General features: G+C 43.2%; 1 protein-coding gene across 1 annotated transcript; it reads left to right on the top strand.

The window, feature by feature from the left end:
* The first annotated feature begins 8,964 nt into the window (after positions 1-8,964).
* Positions 8,965-16,881, top strand: cunh1orf210 (chromosome unknown C1orf210 homolog). Its single transcript, XM_076045734.1, has 4 exons — positions 8,965-9,166; positions 12,873-13,480; positions 13,689-13,877; positions 15,000-16,881. The coding sequence occupies exons 2-4, from the start codon at positions 13,423-13,425 to the stop codon at positions 15,203-15,205; spliced, it is 453 nt and encodes a 150-aa protein (XP_075901849.1). The 5' UTR covers positions 8,965-9,166; positions 12,873-13,422; the 3' UTR covers positions 15,206-16,881.
* The last annotated feature ends 45 nt before the right edge of the window (positions 16,882-16,926 follow it).

Raw genomic sequence — 16,926 nt, 5'->3', positions numbered from 1 at the left:
CAAGACTCTTTATATGATTTCAACATTGATTCCGCTGCTTTTTTAACTTCTGGATTAACTTAAAATGAAGTTACATATAGAAATGCTAAAAGGTCCCATATTGAACAAAAATCTAATTGCCCAATGTCTGAAGCTACATGTATGTCTCCAGAACTTCCTGGGAATAGGCCAATTCTGTGCGTTGCTCTTTTGGGTTGCTCCAGCTTGCAAAAGAAGGGCTTAGGGCCTGAAAAACTGTACTTTGTGATGTCATTGAGGGAATTGGCACCTCATTCCAAGACCAAAAATCTCAGATTAGTGACGAGACCATCACGCTGCTCTGCCCCTTTTGTCGTCTTGCACAGCTGGAGTGAAATAATCCTATGGAAGCTCCAACATAGCATCAGTTTCATCAGAATGTTAAGAGTTTTATTCTGGCTGTAAACAGAGGGCTAACGTTAGATCATTCAATCTCAATAGATCGCAATCATCAGGGCTTCTCCCACTGATGAAAACTAAAGATGTACGAATTGAATTTCTCAGTTTCTTCCCGTCTCACTGGTCTTTTTTCCAAATGATCGGCGCTCGCCCGCCCACTGCCACGTCCCTAAACTTTCTCTTCCTGTCCATTCATCAATCTCACGCTGGAAACGAGCGACCTCTCCAACCCGCCATCTCTCCCAGACCCGGGGCCCGTCCCCCCAATCTGTCTCCTGGGGCAAGGCAGGGCACTGGAAATGGGGGACCGGGTCCGTCAGCGGATGCAGAGGAGGCCGACCCTTCCCGCCTGACGGCGAGCTAATCCTCGGTAGCGTCTGAGATGTCGCCCCAAACACTGACCCTCGCGCAGGTAGACGCGCTGTACACACACACACACACAGACACACACAGACACGCCACTCGCTAATGGCCTTGTGGGAAACCCCTCCTGATCACACAGGAAGCTCTAATCATAACAGCGTGCGGGCTGCTGTGGTGCGGAGCCACTGGTGGAGGTATGGGATGATGTAGGATAACATGATTTCAGACGTCGTCGGCACACACGGCCTGATAAATGGGCAGAAGCGGGATAATACTTTCCAGATCAGGAAATGAGTTTTGCTGTTATTGTTCGGCTCGCAAATTTTCACGCATGACAACCTGAGAACCCGAACTGCGCGGCTCTCTTTTCGTTTTTGATGGAAGCGGCTGCCAAGAGCAAATATCTGTTTTTGCGAGATCCACCCACTTTCGCCATCTGTCTTTAGTTTCAAAACACATTTCGGCTTGTTTGTAAGATTATCATTCTTATCATTTTCCCGATTTTTGTTCAGCCCTCTTGTTTATTTCTTCATTGCGTTACGATCTGGCTCTGTGTGTCCTTCGTTACACAAAATCCAGTGTCTGCCCTATCAGCACAAGGGCAACAAGGAAATAGTGGAAAGGGAGCGGCAGTGGATCTACTCAACATCATAGGCGTCCTTAAAGGAAGTTGAATAACACCCTGGGAGCGCTGAAAGGCAAACAAAGCACGAGCTGAGATTTCATGCCAACATGCCTTCACATTGTACTCGCAGAGGCCCTGCAGGACTCCCGAGGTGGGAAGTAACAAAGTACAAATACTTAGTTACTGCACTTGAGTAGATTTTTCAGGTATCAGTTCTTTACGTACTTACTTTAACTCCCAGTATCTGCACTTTCTGCTTCTCACATTGGAAGAACATCCTTCCACCACTTCCATCCACTTATTTTTAGTGTGGTTGTTATTGCCTGAATGTTGTTGTGCAGTTAAATATAAAAGTAGATTGTGTTCTAGAGGGACACTATGTTACAGTACCTCAGCTTTGGGGCCACTGTTTAGTACATTTATAGTGCAGAGAAAAATAAAGATGTAGTAAATAACATTGTTTTTTGTTATTAAAAGTAAAAACATCCAATAATGACTCACTGGTCATAACTATTACTGATTAAAGTTTGGTTGTAATATCTAATATCTAATATTGAGAGTAGCTAAGCTGTTCAAAATGATCCAGATGCTCAAGACATCTGACCTCTTGTCAGAATGTCTTCTATTTTAGAAAATCATCAGCCAATACATTTGTATGTATTGTGTATCATATAAACATCCAATAATGGGTTAAGGACAGAAAAAAAACAAATGTACTTTTTTTTTTTTTTACTGAAGCACATTTCAGAACCTGTACTTTCTTACTTTTACTTGAGTCAAGGAGTTGAGTTGTTTTTTGTTTTTTTTCTGTACTTTTACTTTTGGACCCAATGTGAATACCTTTGCAACCTCTGCGGGGCTCAGAGAGACATCACCCGGGGAGAAGATTTGAAAAGGGGGCGTAAAACAGAGAGGAAACAGGCCAAGATTGACGTGGAAGAGCCGAGTTGTTTGGTTGTCCGCAGACTTCCAGAGAGCTTTAGGCAGCGTCAGGAAGAGCTACGGCTGCTGGAGGCTGATATGTGCGTGAAGGAAGTGGAGGGAGCGCTGGGGCAGGAGTCAGCCTACAGACAGGAAAAGGCCTGTGGAGGTGATGGCGGGGGTTGGAGGTGGAGGGTTCCCCGGCTCCCGTCTAAAGGCTGTTTCTCACACACGCACACACGCACACACAGACACGCATGCTCGCAGGGCTTCCAAATGCTGCTCGTTCCCATCGAGCGGCCAGCAGAGAAGGAACACGAGAGCCGGTGCCAAAGCATGCACACTGAGGAAGCTAGGTTCAAACATTACCTCCATGTTCAGCCGCGCTGCACTGCACACAGCTCTGCACACAGCTCTGCCCAGTTTCAACTGCTGTGGGCAGAGCACTTTTCTTTTTTCTTTTTTTTTTTTTTTTGCTTTGGGGTAGATTTTCATTTCGCGGAAGCTTTAAATCCTCGTGTACTTCCAGGTTTGGTTGTGAGGATTTTCTCCGTCCATCCGGCGCGGTACTTTCCCCGAACTCGGGGTCGCCGGGCGCACCGGAGTCTATTCCAGCTATCGTGCGGCCATATAGAGACATAATCACGCATAATCACACTTGGTCTGCAGACAATTTGGAGTTGCCCATTTGCCAAGTTTGCGTGTTAGTGGACTGTGGGAGGAAGTCGGAGTACCAGAGCAGAACCCACACAGACACAGGGAGGACACATAAACCGCACGGAGAGAGACTCCGTTGCCTGGAATTCAAACTGTTGAGCCTCCTGCTGTGGAGTAAGATGAGCCTTGATTGTGACGGTGTTGCTGCACCTACACGCTACCTGTGAGGGCTATTAGTATTCTGAATTTGATATTCTTTAGTTTTTATGATCACAACGCATCATGAAACAAATTCCTAAGATAAAACTGTGCCGATTGTGTTGTATTTCAACTTTACTGCAGAGATTCATTGGCGAGTAATGGTGGGAATGGCACCACAGCCATTGAGACAGTGCACCTGAATGGCCTGACATGTAGAACCATACAGAGGTGGATAGTAACAAGTTACATTTACTTGAGTAGCTTTTTGGATAAATTGCACTTCTAAGAGTCATTTTTAATCGCGGTACTTTTACTTTTACTCGAGCTCATATATGAAATGGAACTCCTACTCTGCTGTATTGGGCTGCACTGACTTTATTTTTCTTTTTACTCATTTGTTGTTCTACTCATTTTTTTTTTTACCCTATGCAACTGTTTGATTTGGTCAGAGAGGGAGTCCTGCCAAGACTGCGCTTCTCCAATCAAATGAAGCTGTCGCTACACAGTCGCATCACATGGCCAAAGTCAATCTCCTCTGTAGGCAGTTGAAACAGCAGTTAAAATAATAGCAGGAGGCCGAGCTGCAATGAAAATAGCAGAATCATTGATTGGCAAAAATGACCCAAAAGAGAAGGAACTCTCCTCACCGCATTAACATTGCATGTTTGTTTAACAGACGATATTTGAAAGCCTTTAATAACTTGCCATGTATGTAGGTATGTGTTGATTGGAAGTTCTCTAAGTTACCTGAACGTTATTTTAAGTTATTCTAATTTTTTTTTATAGACTAAATTGATTGTTTTTTTAGTGTTAGTCATTTTTATTTTGTTTATTCTATTAATTTTATTGACTGGCAGTCAAATATTTCCACAGATTGTTGTTCTGTATTTTTATCTGTTTGATTTCCTGCATGATTTCGAATAAATCAGACGTTGCGCGCATACTGACTGCCTTTTTATGCTTCACACTTTTATTTTTTTTTTTAGGAAACAGTTTTATTGGCGCTGTCTTTAACCTTTTTTGGATGTCAAAGGTACTTTTTGATTACAGGCCATGTAATGCACATCAGCGTAAAGAACAGGCGGCATGCTCTTTGTGATGGGCTGCAGCCCAGTGCCTCCAAGCATAAACCACTCATAATTTAAACTTTCACTCGGCGGCTCATGAGGACAGACCCACCGCGCGATTCATCCCAAGAGCAAAACACGCAGCGTCAGTGCGAAGCTGTGTCGGGTTAAACGCCTAAATAATTTCCCAGACGGGACACCTGCTGCGTGAGCGGTGAGCACAGACCCCCCCCCCGACGCTGCAGAGGAAAGCTGTTAAATGTGGAAGAAGCAAGTTTCATACGGCGTCACGTGAGACACTTCAGGAACGCAGGTTTCTCACTGAAGCACTCCAGGCACCTGCAGCGCTCCAACTTCTCACATTAGAATTCTCCCGCCGTTCACGGAGGGATTAGGAAAATTTACATTTGGATCTTGTGGAAGACTTGTTGACTTCTGGGTGAATCTTCTCCAGGGTTGGAGTTGGCACAGGCGAGGTGGGGGTGTGAAAAGCTGAACTGTGGGCCCGCGTGCCTGGTTCTCCCACTGCGTGTTCTTCATTGACTAAATGAAGAGTGCGTTCGTGCAGCTCTGACATCCAAAACCAACAGCGCGGCCGCAGAGACTACTGATTACCATGCACTGTGGATCAATTATTTCCCTTCAGCTCAGTTAAAATGGGGTTAGTTTGCTCTTTGTACATCGGGCTTGGGCTGTTATTTCTTACTTACTGCGGCCTCACATTCACCTCCAGCACCGTGAAAGAACACATAAACAGTGAGTCGGGACGTCCATTCCTTCCCAGCCCTTACAGTATTGCACCTGCGAGTGGTGGCGCGAGCTCAAGTCAAACAAACGCAGTCTGACGCTCCTCCAGAAGCAGTGAGGTAACGCCCTGGCCCCGCACAGTCGGGAATCTCTCAGATTGAACCAGATGAAACTGAAGCAACTTCTGTTTTGAAACTGGGTCATCAGCACAGCGGAGAGAAGGATAGCGAGGAGAGGACAAGACGAAAGGGAGACGCTTTTTGCAGGCAGAAGCACATTTTACCCAGCGCCTCGGCTAATTAAATCACAGAGAGGAGAGAGGAGCGCAATTTATTTTATTTTATTATTTTTTTTTAACGATAGAGGCCTGTGCTTTTAAAGGCCACTCTGAGAATAATGCTTCATTCGAGCAAAATTGCAGATGTCTCATTAGGAAACCCCCCTCCCCTCCCCTCAGCCCCCCTCGATTTTCAGCAGATGTGCTGAGAGCCTCACTTACATCACCGCAGTTCCAGACAGAGGTCACATATGGACTCACAACAGCTCTCACCTCGTAGAATTTACCCTTTCGTACTCGCACGTCATTAAATTGCGCAACAGGCAAAACTATAAGTAAATAAATAAATAAATCACAACTATTCCGGCCCATCTCAACTCCAAAGCTGGTCTCATCTTGAAACCATATGCAGCCTTGTTTGTCACAGAGCTGTTGTTCCTCAGGTCCCGCTGGCCATTGTTATGTGCAGGGAGACACGTGCTGCTACTTCCCTTCACTTTAAAGCCTTTCTCATCTTCCCCAGAGAAGGTGCCGCGACCTGCTGACCTCATCTGTTTTTCGAAGAGGGCCAAGCAGTAAACATCCCATCATGTATATATATATATATTAAAAAAAAAAAAACAATTTGGGAAAACCCCTGCTCTTGTCCAGAAATCTTATCTGTTCAACACCAAGATGTATTTGCTGTACTGTAAAGTTTTATTTTCAAACTTTTTATTGTCTTTTATTCATTTATTTTTGAATTGTGTAAAGAACAAATAAAAGGACATTGTTGCGTTATTCAAAAACACTGAATAACAGTGCTTTTTTTTTGGCCAGACTACCAATCTTAAGGCAAATGTAAGAAAAGACAGATGGAATTTGAACATTTGGTACTGATTTGCCTGATTACGATTATTGGTGCAGTTAGTTGGTTAGCATGCTGTTGGTTTTCGTTGAAAGGTTTTCCAACCATCACTTGACCAAAATAATTCCAAAAGTGAGTGAATTCATTCCAACTGCTCTTGGTGAGACAGCTGGGATCGGCTCCAGCACCTCGAACCTGACTGCAGGATACTCAGTGTTGGAAAGAAATGGCTGGATGGAGGACATAGATGCCAAATGAAGCACATGAAGGGGGAATAAACTAATAAGCAAACCAGTGTACTTAAAACAGCTTGATCATGATGTGATGACTAATCTGAGGACGTGCACGATGCTGTACGTTGCTTTTTTTTTTTTTTTTTTCTTTTTGTTAAATAACGGAGAGAAACAATTTTGCTGAGGGGCTCTGCAAGCCGGAGATGTTCACTTCCCTCCGGTTCAGCTCCAACTCAATTAACGCCTCTTCCCTCAGTTAATTAACATATACAGCATTGGCTATGCTTTACAGTCGTGAAACATTTATATACACGTTTAATAACCACAGGCATAGTATTCACATCCACACAGTGGTACACCATGAAGGTGTCATGATCATGAGGATGGAAGAGTGATTTAAAAAAAAAAAAAATATATATATATATATATATATATACATATATATATATATATATATATATATATATATATATATATGTATATATATATGTATGTATATGTATATATGTATATATATGTATATATATATATATATATATATATATATATATGTATATATATATATATATATATATATATATATATATCATTACAGTATATTTGTAGTATTGTATTGTGTTGTACTACAATATTGTAATACAGTATGCATTGTACTACAGTAGTATTGTAATACTGTAGTTGTCAGCCGTACTACAACACTGAAATATTGATGGTAATTATTAAATCAGATATGTATTTCTAATCTAATAAAAAAAATCACTTGTAATTGTAATTGACTCCGACATGCCCCTCACCACAACACTTGTTACCGTGTCCACTGGATATTTTTATTTTTTCAAGGAGCCCTTTAGTTTCACACTTAACGCTGGCATGAAAAATGTTGAGGGCCACTTGATAAGTGGTTGCCCAAGGACACCTCAGGCCACCGCAGTATTAGTATTCCTAAGTCAGAGCGCGTTCAAGATAAGAGCTGAACCCTGTCTCTTCCTTTTCCCTCCCTCTTTCAGGCAGTGAGTGGATGAGGCATCACTTCCAGGTGCCCCCCCCCCCCCGGGTACTCGATTTGTCATCACCTCCGATGCAGCGACCGTTGGGCTGGGGATCCTGCGCCAAAGTGTGTTGGAGTCCGAGACGGTACGGCACATGTCAGCGGCGAGGCCTCAGACATACATACATGTAACATTAGAGCGAGTGAGCTACCGAACCGCACTGGTTTTACGGGTCAATTTCCAGTTCATTCACACGGCTGGAGGCGACGGCACTCTGGCGTTTTAAGATTTGGAGCTGCTCATGTTTCAGCGTCGTCTCAGGCACATTAATGTGTCCTCAGACGTCCTCAACGCCTTTACCTGTGTAATTTATGTATTTGTGTGGAAAAACGTGAGGTTAATGCCTAAATAAAAAGACAGATGTTCTTTCTGCGTTTCACTGACCTGCTGTAGATGTTGGTCTCATCTTTCCATGATTTCTGTGGAAGGAGACGGCTAGTACGTATGTGTGTACATGCACTACCAGTCAAAAGTTTGGACACACTTCCTCGCATTTTTTTTTTTTTTTTAATCTTTACAACTTATACTGCAGATACTTTAAACATCAAAGATATATGTAGCAAAAAAAAAAATGTTAAATACGTAACTCTAAATATGAAAAGAAAAGACAAGATGTGAGAAAAGACATTGAATTCATAGGGTGTGTCCAAACTTTTGGCTGGTAGTGTATATATGTACTGTATGTGTATTTACATATGTGTGAATGTACATGTGAGTGAGCTGAGCTAAAGATTCACAACCATATTAGCTGGTTGTTTATCATGTTCAACTCTACTACTACTCCACTGCTCTCTCCCAGTGTAACCAGTGTCCTCACACTCAGCAGTATTTACAGCATTAATAGACTTTTCTCAAAGGTACAACGTTCACCAAATAAAGGCTTGGCAATGCGCCTGAGTGGACCGGGGCCCTTGGAGTGCACGGTGGGAACTCGGCAATCCCTCTACTCGGCTGATGCTGACTTATTGTTTCAAGGTCTGCACTCATCCTTGTCCCCGCCATCTGCCTCAAGACATAGCTGAACCAGGCAGGGAGGAAAAAGCACAGGAGAGGGCTGGAGTGGGGGTGGGGGTGGGGGGGCACGGAGCACTGCTGAGTGGCCAGGAAGTGGCCCTATTGTTTTCAGGGTCACCTCGCTTTTCCTTTCAGAGCAACCAAAGGTCTGTTTTCTCCCTTCGGGCTGAGGCTCCGCAATAAACAAGAGTCTGAGCGGCCGCGGACAGTATCTTGTCTGATTTCCTCCTGGAGAGGGAAGAGAAGGAGGGGATCCCAGTTTAAATCAACAAAGCCGAGGTGTGGCTCACGGCAGACTTCCAGAATACGCTCGCGCTGAGATAAAACCATGCTGAATCAACACCAAGCACTAAACACGAGTGCCAAAAGAACAACAAAAACAAGCTCAACCAGTTTATGATTTTTTTTTTTCCCCCTCCAAAATTGACTGTCAGGTGCTGCTCAAAAGTCAAGTTTTATCCCCTTCCTGTTTTTTTTTTAGTTTTTTTTTTTTTACTGCTTTGTGACAACACTGATCCCAGCCAGGTCTGCTGCTCCATTGGATGAGAGGAGTGGCATCAGGCAGGAGTGAGTGAGCACACCTTGGTTACAGAGTTACCCATTAACTCGCTGTCGCCCCGTTCAACCTTTGCCCAATACAATTGCCGTTTTGCGAGCGGCGAAGAGGCTATTTTGCTTGGGATGCCGCGAGGTGCGAGAGCCAACTGACGGCTGCCGAAGACCCTGAAGCTGGAGGGAACGCGTCGAGGTATGAGAAATCCACAAATGGGTCTTTGTTGTGCCTTTGTGAAAGGAGCTGCCTCGACTGGTTGTGCGAAAACCTCATAAAAAAAAAGATCAGCGCACAAATTTAAAAACAATCCTCAGACTCAAAGTTGTTGAATTCTTCCAGTCGTTGGCTTAATGTAGGGCAGACTGAAGAGGGGACTCTGGAACAGCCTCAGACTAAACAGTGCGTGTTCCAGTTGCTGCTGGACCTGCGTATTTAAATGCAGGTGAACTTTACCCACAGGATTCCGTACACCTGCGACACGCCGGCCGCTGGTTGTGTTCACTACAAACATTCGCCCCTTAAGGAGCAAACGGTCACATCGACAAAAACAGACTTGCAGTAAAAAAAAGCAATAAAAAAAAAAAAAAGGTGGTGCACTTCGTGCCAAAAAAAGGCTCACTTATGGTTTATGGTCATGATGCCTATTCTGAGATAGTTGCTTAATGTGTCTTCCATTGGCTGCTGCTCTCTGTCTTAGCATTTCTCTTGTCCGTGCCAGCACTCCAGGCTAAAAAGGAACACGCAAGGGCAGCTTCACGTTGGTCGAGCCATTATTGTAAGACTGGTTTCGTTGTTTTCTTTTTGGCAAAAATGTTTTTGACTTTTTGACGCGCTCCCAAACAATGCCGCTGTCAGCTGTTTTTTAACTCACGCCACCACTGGACTTTTTGCCAATGTCCCTCCTCGAACAATGGTGCGACCTGACCGCTTCCAAATTAAGACGAAAATACAACGCTTGGCAGCGGGATGAGAGGGAGGCTGAGGGTCAACTGTGGGCCGGGTCTCCAATGCTGCGTGATGTCTGAGTGTCTGTGCCTGAAACAGCCAGAAAGTGATGTCTGGAGGGCTAAAATTAGTTCAGGTAGCTGCTGGCAGCTGCTGAAAAGTTGTTCATTACTCATTTTGATCAAGCCTTCCTTTCGTTACACATTGTTTGTGTTGGGTTGGGAGTGGAACTGACTTTACAGTGACCCCCCCCCCCCACCACCACCACCACACACACACACACACACACACACACACACACACACACACACACACACACACACACACACACACACACTTCCAAATGTTTTCTGAACCAGATGGAAATGTAAAATAAATCCATGGGTTTGGGGAAAACATTCCATCCAGCATGTCAAATAACTTTTGAGGAGTCACATAGTCAATGTTGAATGTCAATCTTGCTAGTTTTTGCCAAACACATATTTTCAAAGGAAAAACATTGTAATCAGGAGTGCAAAATCAAATTTTGAATGTGAATATGGCTGCTATTGCAGCAAAATTGAAAGTAGTTTCATATCTGAAATATCAATGCACAGAAAGAAGGTGCACATTTCTTCCCTGTACAAAGTATAACATGTTGCGCTTTAGCAGCGTTCTCATGGAAATGCTGAGTTGTTGTTTTTTCTCACTGCTGAGCTAATTGGCCATCTCAATCAGTTCAATCGAATATCAAGCAAATACACTGCAGAGTTTTAAACTGGCTGTTCAAAGGAATGCCACTGCTCTCCACAGGCAGAACCTAAGTTTGATGTTTAATTCAGTTTGAGGACGGAAAATCACTTTACACCCTTTGGCTCTAATTAGCGCCTGTAAACTAACACTCAGCCCTCAGGTTGTGGCCCTGAAATACAAGGAAAGTTAAAAAAAAAAATATCTGCTCTCTCTCTCTCGCTCAAACAGATATTCCAACATGTGAGCATGTAAATAGAGCTTCTCTCACATGCGCACTAAGTGCGCACTAAGGCACTAACAAACTCACAGTGCATGGAGTTTTCCACATAGGACTACGGCTCCCTGGCTTCTCTCTTATAGGCGCCAAGTGCTGTGCTGTCTGTCGTGTGTATATTTTGTTGTGTCTTGCCTGGGTGAGGACAGAACAGGAAGAGATAAAGGCGGCGCTGTCACTGTGTTTACAGCCAACACTGTGGAGGAGAATAGCTGCAGAAGGCAAAAAGGAAGAGGTCTAATGGCCGGTCTGAGCAACTGCGGCGCTTTTGTTGTGAAAAGTTGCATTGCAGCAAAGAAAGAAGACTTGATCTAAAGATTTCTTTTTTTTTTTTATTATATAAATAAGACGTTACACAATAAGACAACACTGGCCCAATTTTAAATGAAATGAAGTCAAACCTTTATGCTAACCTGTTAATCCGGACTCAGAGATCTGTTGCAATAAGTCAAAATCTACATCCAGTTTTGCATTTCTGTAAGAATCCCACTATCTGTTAACACTGGCCACTACACACATTAAATGGACTGCACTTATATAGCGCTTTCCCAGCACCTTTACGGTACCCCAAAGCACTTTGCAAAGGCCTCTCATTCACCCATTCACACACACATTCATACACCAATCATTAATCAAAACTAACAAACAGACATCGTACTTTACATACCTTAAATAACAAATATCATTGGGTTTATCAGGTTAAATCGTATGCTAACAGTTTTTCTGTTTGCTTACGTGATCAAAATGCAAAATCTAAAAAAAAAAAAAGGGAAACAATCCTAAAGGATGCACTTTCAGCAGCGTGCAATTTTACCACGTGCAAGCATTAAAGGATAGCTGTTTGCATGCTAAAAGTAAACATTGGGCACAATGTGCACAATGAACCCAACTGACTGCACCTCTCTGCAGCTATAGTGAACACAAAGTACCATTCTGCAGATCCACATATGCAAACATTTGGCAAATTTGCAAACACTTTGCTGTAAGCAACACAAAGAAGCTCCTTTATGCGGGTTTCTATGGAGACGCGGTTCCCCTTTGCATTCCCAAAACTGGTTTTCCCGATGCGCCCTCACACAAAAAGTGAAAAATCTACATGGTGGTTTCAGTGTGAGGGATTACTTGACGAGATCCAAACTAAACTCCTGTACAGTATTTATAAGGTCGCTGTAACCTCAGAGGCCGAAATCTTGACAACGCCTCTGTTCGAACTCAGGTGAGGTGGGGAAATATTCTTATTCAGCCGTGTGTGTGTGTGTGTATGTGTGTGTGTGTGTGTGTGTGTGTGTGTGTGTGTGTGTGTGTGTGTGTGTGTGTGAGTGTAGTGTGTGTTTCTAACGTCATTGTTTTCTTGGAATTGGGAATTTTCTAATATATTTACTCCTGTTTATATGTGTAACGTTTTCCAATAGCATAATGGGATCATAAATATTTAAAAGACAGGCCTCATTGACAAGAGAGTGCTGTGGTGGAGGTCCGTAACGAATACATGCTGGGATCCTTTTTTCGCGTCCACATCTCATTAGTCATTTTACAAGTGTTTTGTGCCAGCCAGTCCCCCAGAGGAAGTTTCCTACAGTACGCGGGACTTCCTGTTTGCGACGCTATTTTCCTGTTGTCGATGATCTCCTCCGGAGCTCCTGGCAGTCCCCTCTCAATCATAGCTTCAGGGCTGAAATGATCCAGGCCGAGTCTCAGTTTTTGTAGTAGATTTACACTCGTCACAGTACACAGTACTGTATGTTCTCACTGAAATATTCAAGTCATTTGACTGTTCATGTTCTCTCTCTCCCTGTGGCCCAGTAATAAAATATGTACTTATCGGCAGAAAATAAAAAATAAAAAAAAATTCAAAACTCCAGTGTCGCATGGGACAGAAAGCTATTGTAGTTGACTGGTATTCAGAGCAGAATAAAAATAATCATATAATTAATTCTTTCTTTCTCTTAGATAATCATTTCTGCAAGGAGGCCCTGGATGTATTTTAACTGGGATGATAATGCTCCACCTTCCACTTGGTCCTGACCAGAGAAGTCCTTCTGCACTCAACTACGCCACCTAGTGGAGTCCTAAAGGTCTGCCTCCCCTGATGGTCAACAACAAAAAAAAACAAAAAACAAACCTTCCACACAACTTCATCAGGAGAGAAGCCTGCTGTGCAGCATGTCCCAAATGTTCTTTCCTGCTGAAGGCAAGGCAATAATAAAGACCCTTCGGTATTAGTTCAACACTGATGAATGAGGGAATTACAATATTCATTCCAGGAGATCAACTTCCAGGTGGATCGTTTGGAAAAACAAAACAAAAAAGGTACTTTCAATTAGCCAGGGTTCTTCGACCGATGTGTGTGATTATACAACCCTCGAGTTCATGACTTCAAGCTGAAGCCGGTGGTGCCCCGAGGCAAGAACTGAGCCTCTTCTGACGAAACCAAAAAAAAAAAAAAAAAAAATCTCACGGGAAAAGTCACAAAAGTTTGCACAAACAAGAAGGGAGCCAGATGGATGGATTATCAAGCACACCAGCGTCCACGGACTCGGCAAACACAACTCTGATCGGTAAAGTATTACAAGGAGAACACAGCAATGTTATGTCACACTGTTCATTGAGCCATTGTGGAACAACAAGCACAGGAATTCAATCCAGACCACACCAACAAATCAATGTTCTAAGATTGGGATAAAACAAGGAGGCCTCACATTCAGGAGCATAACTCATAATATTATTATAATATTTTGGGGAAATATATTTTTTTCTCTCTTGCAGGCACTGAGGCACCGGAAACAAAGGTCTCTAAAAACTGGGAGTTCCTGGTGGCCGTTCTCGCCGTCGCCATCGGCCTCTCCATCCTCATCACCCTTCTGGCCAAATGCCGCGTGATCCGACAGTACCTGGCCAGCTACAGACACACCCGGCTGAGGGAGACGGACGCCGTCAGTCAGTGTGAGCCATCAGGTGGGTTTAGGTGCCAGGAATAAAACCCTGCACAACATTTTCACACAGTAATATGTGAAAACATGAATTCATCACTTCGAATGAGACATTTTATTGATAACTAGGACAACATTTTTTTTTATTTTTTTTTTAATGTGCAGAGAAAATTGTCTAATGCCAGGGGCCAGTAGCTAAATTGTGATTGATTAAAAAAAAAAAAAAAAAAAAATGTGTTGTGTTTTGGCAAACTTGGATTTGCTTCAGCAACTGCTATTACCAGTGAGTGGAACCATTTTCCTATTTTTGGTGACACCTGTTGACACTAGTGGAGTTTCAAGTGTTAAGGGGTAAAAGGTGAACTCGGATACAAATCATTGTTGTTTACATTGTTTACATTAACTGGTCAGAAGGACAAATGGGTAAAATTCAGCTCAGGGTAGAGTTCAGAAGATTCAACTTTGCTAAGTGCTAAACCTGGTAGCGGCCTGACGCCTGTGCAGGAAGTGATGTCACAGCACCCTGCTCCATGTCGACTGCCCAAGCCATCATGTTGAACCACTGGTTCTCTCAGACTCTGGACTCTCTGTAGCTCATAGCACAAGATTGACAATAAAGTAAACTGGTAGAATGACATCCTAAATTGTAAGTCACAGCATACAAAACAATACCGAAAGAATACCAAGAGGGACATTGTCTAGCTTGCGGTGTTATGTGGAGCTCACTGAAGACATGCAGGGAGTGAGTTTGTCACGGTGTACACCCAGTGTAAAACTACGACATCTAGTGGTGACATGATATTGGACCTACCCACTTTAATGAGGCTATGCAAAATAGTTTCTGCCAATTGTACGACATAAACGATTTCAGCGTAGCATTCAGTTGTTACTTTAGCACTTAACTTAGTCTCATTTCCATTATTAGGAAATTATAAAGAGATTATTCTCAGAACATCTCTGTAGCAACATACAATAATGAATCTTAGATGATCAAATGGGGATTTTCTTCCTTTTTAACCTGTTTTTTAAAGAGGTAAAAATGGCATTGCCTTTATTTTACACATGTAAAATAGGAAGTCAATTGTCTTTTGCCCTTTGACTTTTGTTTACATTTTCATGTAAACCCTTTTTAATATTTGCTTCCCAGGCCTTGAGGTTCAATTTTCCACGCAGGACGGTGCTGGGAGCAACCGACAGTACCCTCCTGTGAACGAGGAGGATGATGACGGCTTCATCGAGGACAACTACATCCCGACCGGTGATCAAGTGAGGGCTGTGAGAGCGGCGGAAAACGTGGAGGACACAGACGACACGGAGGACGAGATGGATGAAATAGTGTTCAGTGTTGCTTGAAAGGACTGCCCCCCCTCTGAAACGCTTCACTGGAGGACCCTCGGCCAGCAGCGACACTCCCACTTTTTCTTCGTTCGTTTTTTTTTTTGTGATTCCAATGAAAGGAGTGATCATCACCAATCTGGCTTCGTTGACACCAGTGACTGTATATAAAGAGGCAAAAAAAAAAAGGAGGCAAACGTGGAAGAACTGAAAACCTGCATTCTACCTTCGGGCCAGCAGGGAGCGCCAAAAATGGTTGCATAAAGACAAAGAAATGACCACCAGTATATGCCATAATTTGTACCTTTATAAACTGGACATACATTTCTTTGTTGGATGCTAGTAAAATAAACAAACAAACAAACAAACAAAAAGTACCAATCAATAGGCCCCAATGTGCATTTCGTCAGATTTTGCGTAATCTTAAATCAAGTTGTGGGGGGCGGCTACAGTTTAGTAGCCAAGTGTCGTTAGCTTCCCAGCAGGTGGGTGGCTTTTGGGGGTGCTGAGGCCCACACTACATTCACACTCCAGTACCACCTCCACCTTCCACTGAAAATCTCCAGTTCTCAAGTTCTCAAGTTCTCAAGCCGGGTATTCGCAAACCAGTGAGTGACGTCACGATGACTCGGCCTACCTTTACATACAGTCACTGGTTGAAACAAAAGGAAATTGAAAGGTGAATTAGGGCAGCAGCCACGGTCATTGCATATTCATGTCTGTCATGCACGTCTCATGCACGTCCTCTTCATGTCCGCGGTGGTCACGTCTCATGGCTATTATTAGGACTGCTGGGCTGAGCTGACTGATTAATTTAATTTGACAAATGATGCAAGACTGCCACCTGCTCTCAGACTAAAAAGTGAAGCTGCTACTGCATAATGATATGTAGGTTGGGTCACTTAGAGTAACAGCATTAGCCTACTTGGAAATAGTTGCTTTCCATTTACTATTTTTAGAAGGTCATCAGGAGATTGAAGCGGCGCAAGAAGCCACTCCCCTTCCACACGGTGGTTAAATGAAGTGTACAGGAAATGAATTCAACTCCCCCCCCCCCCCCTGAATTCTTCTCAAGAGTTTTCTCTTGGTTGTCGTCTGCCTAATTGATCACGAGCTGAGTTGCCTTCGCGTGACTTTTCAATGCTTGACACCCCTGGTAGCAACAAAAGTAATCAGGCCCGACACCGAGTCTGACAAAAAGGGCTCAAGCCTCCGCGAGCACGGAGGTGATGGGTGCGCTCTGACAGCTCAGTGCAAAGCAGTCAGGCAAGGCTCCCACACCCGGAAACACCGCGAGATCAAGCTAGTAATATAGAGCAAATATAAACCGGAAATATTTTCTTCAAAATAAAGCACATTTTTTTGTTGTTGTAATTTTTAAATAAAATGAAGCTTTATGGAAATTTTAAACACCAATACCTGCTGTTGAATAATTTAAAGTAGTTAAATTGTGTCAAGGCTTCATGTGTGTTTCTGTGCATCTGACAAACAATGTCAGCTGTATTAACGCAGTTAAATAAAAGATGTCTGTTTTTTTAAGCAATGCACAAAAGTGTGGAAATGCATTCTTGATACATCCATGTTCCCCTTAGACAGGTCTTTGTTTCATAATCATATCACATGCCACAAGCAACCTTGTTTTAATGTTCTGTTCAAATGTTTCATAGGTTTCAGCACATAGCTCAAATCCAGAAATTGAGTGAGTGTTTTTTTTTTAAATACATAATTATGCAACAGTG

This window comes from Nelusetta ayraudi, unplaced genomic scaffold (genome assembly GCF_046127955.1).
Source record: "Nelusetta ayraudi isolate G7.1 ecotype Tasmania unplaced genomic scaffold, CSIRO-AGI_Nayr_v1 ptg000084l, whole genome shotgun sequence".
NCBI classification, from domain to species: Eukaryota; Metazoa; Chordata; class Actinopteri; order Tetraodontiformes; family Monacanthidae; genus Nelusetta; species Nelusetta ayraudi.
This window is presented reverse-complemented; position numbering and strand designations above follow the sequence as displayed.

Coding starts and splice junctions, on each gene's coding strand:
- cunh1orf210 (XM_076045734.1), top strand. CDS start 13,423: ATGGATGGATTATCAAGCACACCAGCGTCCACGGACTCGGCAAACACA. Junction 13,481..13,688: donor GGCAAACACAACTCTGATCG/GTAAAGTATTAC, acceptor TCTCTCTTGCAG/GCACTGAGGCACCGGAAACA. Junction 13,878..14,999: donor CAGTCAGTGTGAGCCATCAG/GTGGGTTTAGGT, acceptor TTTGCTTCCCAG/GCCTTGAGGTTCAATTTTCC.